Consider the following 8,359-nt stretch of genomic DNA (forward strand, 5'->3'; position numbering starts at 1 on the left):
TCCAACTCTCTCTCTCTCTCTCTCTCTCTCTCAGAAGATGGCCGGGAAGAGTCGTGTTTACAAAAGCTCGCACTTTTCATGCGGGCAAATGGAAGCGCTGAGTGCTTTATGCGACACCTTGTTGCCCTCCGTAGATGTTGATGGTCAGCTTCATCCATCCTTCCACCGCCAATTCTATCAAACATCAGCTTCCATGACCGCAACTCCACACCATGTAATTATATATATATATAACAATTAATTACTCACTGCCTTCTTCTCTTCTGCCTTCTGTCTACATCTGTTTTTTTTTTTTTTCGTTTAATTATTATATAATGGTTACATTGCAGAAATCACTTGTGTTATTCGAGTAATTTTGTGAATTTATAATCTAATTATTGATGACGTTCTCTCTCTCTCTCTACATATATATTGGGTTAAATTTAATTTAACCCTGAAATGAGCAAATACCCCCTATGAAAAAGAAATTAGCAAATTACCTCTCTGTGTTTAAAAAAATGAAGCAAATTATCTCCCTATGTATGCTTCTTTTTCCAAAACATTAGAGGGTAATTTATTATTTTATTTTTTATAGAGGTTTTTTTGCCTATTTCTCAAATTACGGGGCAACATTTTTCCCTATATATATTAATTATTGCGCAAACATAGAAATAAAGCTAATAGCAAGGATATATATTCTTTGCAAAATAGTGAATTCGTTGCTAATCATCATTAACAATGAATTATTAATCAAGAATTTTATTTTTCGTAGCTATTTAATTATTTTTGTATAGTGCACCTTAATTCTGCCAATGATATATATATATATATATATATATTTAATCTCAATCATTTTTCTTGATAGTTAATTATATTTTCATAATAACACCTTCTCAAGGTAACAAAATAATTACTGATGGAGGGTACAAGTTAATGATTTTCAAGATAATATTATTGTGATTTCTGTAATCTAATAATTACAATTTAGTAGGTAGAGGATGTCACTGTAGTTATCCCTACATATTTTACGTGGATCAACAATAATAATAAGTATTAAATTGTGGGTATTTATTTCTCAATTCATTGTAACATGACTTTATTTTGATCAAATCAATGTAGCTGTAATGGGTATGATTTGGGTCGAGGTCCTCGAACGACTAGCTAGATGGTGACTAGCAAGTATCTGGCAACTTCACGGAGCACGAGCGCAAGTGATTACCTCGATCCAAATGAGTACACAAGACGTTAGGCTAGTTCAGGCAGCCCTTAACTAAAACCTACCGAAACTTAAGTTAGTTTTCAGCCCGAGGTTATACAAATTGAGGTGTGCAATCTAGTAGTAATAAATACATACATACACCTGTGAAATGAACCTCCAAAATATTTATAGCAGTTTATGTGTGTGGGCCACATGTCTTTATATTCGTTGAATGGGTTGGGGATCATCAAATGACAAATGGGTTGTCCAGTCAGGTGGAACGGGACCAAATAAAAAGGCGTGAACTCTAAAATGTTTGGGGTTTTTCATATTCTTTGAGAGCAAAATTGTCTTTTGGTTTATTTTTCGTCATACCTCTAGGCATTTTTCTGAAAATAATAATAATAATAGGCAATGTTATATCTATCATAGCTAATAAAGTTATAGCATTTTGTCACAAAAGTAATTAATTTCGCCAAAGCTTACAGTAATTTTTCATTTTATTTTCCGTTTTCTGAATTCATGATTGGCAGGTTGCTGAACTACTTGGAGGAAAAATAGAACATCCTAAGATTTACTTGGGAAGATTGGCAGTAGGGTTGCTGTCCACAAGAATAGGTACTTTCGTACTATGTGGGAGAAAAAGTTTATGTCCAAAATTTCCGTATTTTCAGACATTTTCAGAGGTACCATATGAGGAAAGAGAACAAATACTGCGGTCATGGTCCACCAGCAATTTCCTTCTCCTCAGGATCCTCTTTACTGCTCTCAAATTCTTTACTCTACTCCTATTTTTCACTCAGGTAATTTTAATATATTTATTGTAACTCAACATATCTAACTAATTATCTATATATTGTGACAAAGTCGAAATTGCTGTCACTTTATATATATATATATATATATATTTAGTATAAACTTTAAAATTGTCACCTAGTGTTTTGTTACTAATATTATTTTTTTTTTATAGAGACTATCCATGATAAATTTAAAAAATGCTCACTCAAATTAGGGACAACATGCGAGGCAACGTGTGTGTGTGTTTTCATTCTTAATTTTACGATGAGTTGGGTGATAAAATTACTTATATTGTTGGATATATGTAAATTCGTAACTACAATTGTCTGAGATTCAAAAAAATTCTGAAGAGTCAAAATTGTCTTGCTTTTGTTAATATTACATGAACCTTTACATATTTAATAAATAAATGAGGGTTATGTGACAATCATTAATGATCACTTAGTGCAATATGAATTTCTGAGGGGGCTGTCCCCCGATCCACTCAAAAACTTCCTACCCGTTCCTACCCTATTTTTCAGCCTTCTAGCATGGAGAATACATGTATTCTAAGATGTTTCTAAACTTGCCTAGGATATAAGCAGCCTAGCCTACATAGATCAGCACGAGTAGGTACAAGTCGTGGGGTATAAGAAAATTTTATTCAAATTATGATCATTCGAATCAAATCAATCACAAAGTTACTATAATATACTTGTCATGTTAATTGATCATTATATATGAATCATATATCTAATATCTTATATTTATTTTATAATTAATTTAAATTTAACCAGAACTCGAGCTGGGTTAGATTTTTGGAAGGGCATAGATGCTTGAATAAATACAAGTTAGGACATACATGGTTGGAAATAATTACGTAGCGAGTGAAATCATTGTGCAATAACTTGGCATCTAGAGGCAGTGGTTGCCAAGTTGATGGCGCTGGTAGCGGTACATATAATCCACCGGCTGGAGTTAATGGGATTTGGCCCAAGAACATTAATGTACGATTCAAATATCCAGACGGTTGTCTTTTGTCTCTACTTGATAGTTAGGACCAGTTGCTCTGGTAAGAATTCAATTTTATCCCTAAAAGTCGGATTGTCGACGGAAACATATCTATTGTAAAATAGATAACTATATATGGGTCGTATCAACATAATTTTCTTAAATGAGGGTGTTTTTCGTAATTAGCTAATGATATTTTTTTAAGAAAATTACAGTAATTTCCATTAATATTTGACATAATTATAAATACTTTTTTATTATTTAAAAAATTACTCATACCTCTGATATTTGATGAAAGTATGGAGTTGTCAATTTTACCCTTGTTGCATTTTTAATTTTTTTAAAAAACTTGAAAATTTGTAAATATATATATATATATATATATATATTGGACGTGGATGGAAAATTTTAAAAAATTATAAAAGAATTATCCACTTAGTCTATAGAATTTTAAAAATTAATAAAATACAAATTATGGTCCACAAGGGTAGTTTATTCAATTCACCATAAAAAATGGATAAAAATCTAATAAAAACTAATAAATTAGACTAGTTGTTAAACGACTATTAGAATCAGGAATTTTTAATAACTTTGCAAATAATGAGAGGGTATTTATAACTATGTCAAATTCCATGAGAGCTAGTTGCGGTTTAATCTTTTTTTAGTATTCTTCTTTACATTAAAAATGCCAATTTTAGGTGAGGTTCGGCAAATGCTGAGATACCTGAGCCACAGAGTTACGTGGTCTTGTGATCAATATAGAAGCTATTCTATGTATCATCTGTTTGTCAACACTACTTTTTCCATGTTCTAATCACTCGATCGATTCTCCTATGTTGAAATGAAAATGTAGCTGCATGTTTTGCATTGATGATGTCTCAGGTGAATGAGAAGGGTGAGAACCTCTCATGGAAAGCAATAGGCTACTGCGGGCCGGATCCGGGCTGCGCCAAGACTCGAATACTCAAGACTAGTGGACCACAAGAATGTGAAGAGAAAGAAGATGGTGCAAGTCAAGATGAGTTGTTTGGACCACTTTACAAAGGCATCATCAACTTGGACCAATCAAGGGAAGAAGCCCTTCACAAACTACAGAGCTTAGGCTTTCCTGTCTCCACACCGCATTCAAGGAACAGACGACTAATGTCCTTAAATCCATCATTCATTGTCAAATGTGATGCAGTAGTAGTTGGTTCTGGCTCCGGTGGTGGAGTCGTGGCAGGGGTTCTTGCAAACGCCGGCCACAAAGTGCTTGTGCTAGAAAAAGGAAGCTATTTTGCAAGAACAAATCTTTCACTTCTTGAAGGGGAAGCAATGGATCAAATGTACCTTGGGAATGGTATGTTAGTGACCGATAATCTAGACGTTCTGATTGTTGCAGGATCAACAGTAGGTGGAGGATCAACAATAAATTGGTCGGCCTCAATTCGCACCCCATCTCACGTCATGAGAGAATGGAGTGAAAAACACGAGCTAGAGTTATTCGGTAGTGAAGTCTATCAGCAGGCCTTGGATGTTGTATGCCAAAAAATGGGAGTTCAATCAGAAGTTGAGCATGAAGGATTCAACAACATGATCTTGAGAAAAGGGTGTGAGAATTTGGGGTATCCTGTGGAGACTGTCCCGTGCAACGCTCCTTCAGATCATTACTGCGGTTGGTGCTGTTTTGGCTGTAAAGATGGTAGGAAGAAAGGTACCTCAGAGACATGGCTGGTGGATCTGGTTGAATCAGGAAATGGTGCTATTCTGCCTACATGTGAAGCCATAAAAGTGATCACAGACGACATCAATGGCAAGAAAAGGGCTATTGGGGTTGCTTTTGCATTCGACACTCCATTCGGGAGAGAAATAGGCATCGTGGAGTCAGACGTAACCGTTGTTGCATCAGGTGCAATCTGCACTCCAGCCCTGCTGAAAAGGAGTGGCTTAAAGAATCCAAATGTTGGCAAGAACTTTCACATTCATCCAGTGGTAATGGCATGGGGCTACTTTCCTGACCCTTCACCTGATGCATGGCCTGCACCAGAAAAGAGAAGTTATGAAGGAGGCATAATAACAGCAATGTCAAAAGTCGTAGCAAATTTTGAAACGTCGGGTTATGGGGCTATAATACAGACTCCATCACTGCATCCTGGAATATTTTCTTTACTAATGCCATGGATTTCAGGCATAGACATGAAAAACAGGATGGTTAAGTTTTCCAGGACTGCTCATGTATTTGCACTGGCCAGAGATAAAGGGTCGGGGGTGATAACTTCAGAGACTGACATAAGCTACAAACTGGAGGATTTTGATCAAGAAAATCTAAGTAAAGGATTGGAGAAATGTATGAGGATATTGGCAGCTGCTGGCGCTGAGGAAATTGGGACTCATCACAGCACGGGACGGGTCTTGAAAGTGAAGCAAGCCAGTGAGAAAGAATTTGAGAGGTTTGTGAAAGAGGAGAGTTTAAGGCCATTGCAAAAACTGTCGGCCCCTATAGCTTCGGCACATCAGATGGGGAGCTGCAGAATGGGAGTGGATCCAAAGGGCTCAGTGGTTAACCCAAAGGGAGAGACTTGGGAGGTGGAGGGGCTTTTCGTGGCCGATTCTAGTGTTTTTCCTACTGCGTTGGGAGTGAATCCTATGGTGACTGTTCAGGCCACTGCTTATTGCATTGCACAATCAGTTCTTCAAATTCTTGAGCCGAAGAAGATAATGTAGAGAGCAGTATTTGATGTCTACTCTTAGGAGCAAACATGATTTGGAAGTTGTAATAAAATGTTTGAGTTTGAGCTTGTTGATACAATAATATGATGTACGAAATATCATGTCTGGTTGTGTAACTTGAACACCATGTTTGAATTCGAGCTTGTTGATACAATAATGACGTGTCAATGCACGTGGTAATGACATGTCTTTTTCAGTTAGCACATACTCATGAAAAAAAAATATAAAGTACTGATTCGATTCAAAATCAAATGTAATTGAAAAGTATTTTAATTTGTGTACTCTAATTTTGTTAACTATTTTTCAGGTTTAATTGTAAGAGGAAACTATTTTAATTTGTACGTTAATTATGTTAACCGGAAATTTCCAGGTTTAATTGTAAAAGGAAAGTATTGTAATTATGTCAACTTACAGGCGTTTTAGCCGTTCTGTTAATGTCGTAGGATTCTTTCCTAAAATTGAGCTGAACCATTTTAGCCAATTCGAATATATACTATTGAAACTTTGTTAGACATGATTTAAGGGAGCTTTCAAACGTGGTGAAGTTAGTTCCACCATCAAACAATTTGCAACGTTACTTTGCAACATTTGAGAGTAATTTTGCAATATTTTTTGAAATATGAAATTAATATAGCTATTCAGAAAATATGGGACTAGTATTGTAAATTATTATTTTTTTTTTGGATTAAAATTACAATTTTCTTGACAAATTTCAAGATTTAGGAGAGTGAAGTGCAAAATTTCAACTTAAATCATCCATTTTTATCTTAAAAAAATTATATTTTCTGGCCAGAAAGCTAATTGAGAGACTTTATTGAAACAAAATATATATAAACTTTAGTGATGATATTTTAAACACGGCTTAATTAGGGATCATTTATTGTATATATGTAAACTTGTTACCTATATATATATATACATGTAAAAGGGAAAAAAAAATAGCTTCATTCAATGCTTCCAAACCAAAATTCGAGAATTATATATGGAATGAATATTATGTAATTATATATTGTATTGTATTTGAAATACAAATGCTACATATATAAAATATTTTCTATAATATACCGCTAATATTGATTTTATACACATCGCTTTACAAATAATATGCAATATTAATTTGTCAAAAACTAATAATTATATGTACATAGTGTTTGATGTGAATGAACTAGTATTCTTACAAAATCACACGTACGTACAACATGTTGTCATAAAATGAGGTATATTCTTTTCTTGCAGCTACAGTTCATCGGTGTGTGGCTTCTTAACATCATATCCGTTCTGGGTCCAGGCAATGTATCCTCCTCCCATGTTGTATACATGCTTGAATCCCTGCTCAATTTGCAGAAATATGCAGTTGATTTGTGGATTTAGATCTGATGAAAGAATTTGAAGAAAATATTTCAAGGGTAAATTACATTTTTTTCCGTTCCAATTATGCTAATTTTTATATTTTATCATCTATTTTTTTTTATATATATGTCAATTTTCTCTCGTAATTTTGCACGTTGTCATATATGACTGTTTTTTTTTTTTTTTTTGTCATGTCAGGCAGAAAAATCATGAAGATATATTTGATATATTTTATGATCTCCTATATTGAAGCCTCAAAATACCAAACTTTATCTAAATCAAAACAATGAAATTGAGTGCAAATTGGTAAAAGAATCAAAACTTACTGAATTGAGAAGATCAGTGGTTGCATAGAAAGACCTGACACCACTTTTGCAGCCCTGCAGATACATTAACATTCTTAACTATAAATTCCGATGCTGTACATAACAACACTGTAATAATGATCTTAAATGACTATTCCAAATAGATGTAATTACCACAATAAGATGATCTTCCTTGGCACACAGGGACAGAACTTGGTCCACAAATATAGGGTTCTTCACCATACCTTGAGAAGTATTAAGCATGTATGGAATGTTGAAGGAATTCTCCAACTGACCATTCTTGAATTCTTCTTGAGTCCTGTTTTAAGTTGATAGAGTTTATGACAATTAAAATTCAGACAGAAAAAAAAGGACAAAATAGAAATAACATGACATAATTAATATACAAGGAACCCCTGATCATATTTAGACCTGACATCAAGATAGAGATGAAGAGGGTGATGGTGATGGAGGAGGAGTTTAGCTGCTGCGTGCACATCAATAGTGACAACCTGATCATTATCATCAGCAGCAGCAGCAGCTGAACTGGAGAAAAGAAGCAAAGCGACAAGGAATCCTATTCCGCAGTGGAAAACAACCTTAAATGCGCCCATACTGGTAATTAATTTCTTTATTTCTAAGGTTGAGTTGATGATCATCAAAACTAATCGGCATATCATATCCTTAATATACACCACACCTTCTGATCCCGCACCCAATACCCTGTTTTGCACCGAACCATACCAGCTCCCGACATTTCTTGTGCTGCCCTCTGTTTTCGCTTTCCTGTTGTTTTTCTGACCCAACTACTCACAGTTTTACTCCAAAACTAGCTATGGGTTGCTCGGCTTTTGTTTTTCGTTTCAGTAAATTACAACCACATCCCTCCATATTTGGAATTTTTTTTTATTATTTTGAAAATCATCTGTATTTTTTTATTTTAACAATTACTCTAATTCGTTAATTTTTTTTAACCGATCAAAATGCCCTATTTTATTTATTTTTTTAATTTTTTATGGGTTAAGTGGAT

The 8,359-nt window shown here is 34.4% G+C and overlaps 2 protein-coding genes across 2 annotated transcripts; one reads left to right on the top strand and one right to left on the bottom strand.

The window, feature by feature from the left end:
• On the top strand, nt 1–5,874 carry LOC105162547 (long-chain-alcohol oxidase FAO4A-like). The gene is made up of 3 exons (XM_011080607.2): nt 1–214; nt 1,711–1,980; nt 3,848–5,874. Exons 1-3 carry the CDS (start codon nt 38–40, stop codon nt 5,666–5,668), a joined length of 2,268 nt encoding a protein of 755 aa, XP_011078909.1. The 5' UTR covers nt 1–37; the 3' UTR covers nt 5,669–5,874.
• LOC105162558 (thiosulfate sulfurtransferase 18) lies at nt 6,658–8,067 on the bottom strand. Its single transcript, XM_011080617.2, has 4 exons — nt 7,762–8,067; nt 7,504–7,648; nt 7,351–7,404; nt 6,658–7,003 (listed from the first exon to the last, which is right to left on the bottom strand). The coding sequence occupies exons 1-4, from the start codon at nt 8,007–8,009 to the stop codon at nt 6,911–6,913; spliced, it is 540 nt and encodes a 179-aa protein (XP_011078919.1). The 5' UTR covers nt 8,010–8,067; the 3' UTR covers nt 6,658–6,910.

The sequence above is a fragment of the Sesamum indicum genome, linkage group LG1, assembly GCF_000512975.1.
Source record: "Sesamum indicum cultivar Zhongzhi No. 13 linkage group LG1, S_indicum_v1.0, whole genome shotgun sequence".
In the NCBI taxonomy this organism is placed as follows: domain Eukaryota; kingdom Viridiplantae; phylum Streptophyta; class Magnoliopsida; order Lamiales; family Pedaliaceae; genus Sesamum; species Sesamum indicum.

Coding starts and splice junctions, on each gene's coding strand:
- LOC105162547 (XM_011080607.2), top strand. CDS start 38: ATGGCCGGGAAGAGTCGTGTTTACAAAAGCTCGCACTTTTCATGCGGG. Junction 215..1,710: donor TGACCGCAACTCCACACCAT/GTAATTATATAT, acceptor CATGATTGGCAG/GTTGCTGAACTACTTGGAGG. Junction 1,981..3,847: donor TACTCCTATTTTTCACTCAG/GTAATTTTAATA, acceptor ATGATGTCTCAG/GTGAATGAGAAGGGTGAGAA.
- LOC105162558 (XM_011080617.2), bottom strand. CDS start 8,009: ATGATATGCCGATTAGTTTTGATGATCATCAACTCAACCTTAGAAATA. Junction 7,649..7,761: donor CATCTCTATCTTGATGTCAG/GTCTAAATATGA, acceptor AACTTAAAACAG/GACTCAAGAAGAATTCAAGA. Junction 7,004..7,350: donor CCACTGATCTTCTCAATTCA/GTAAGTTTTGAT, acceptor CAAATTGAGCAG/GGATTCAAGCATGTATACAA.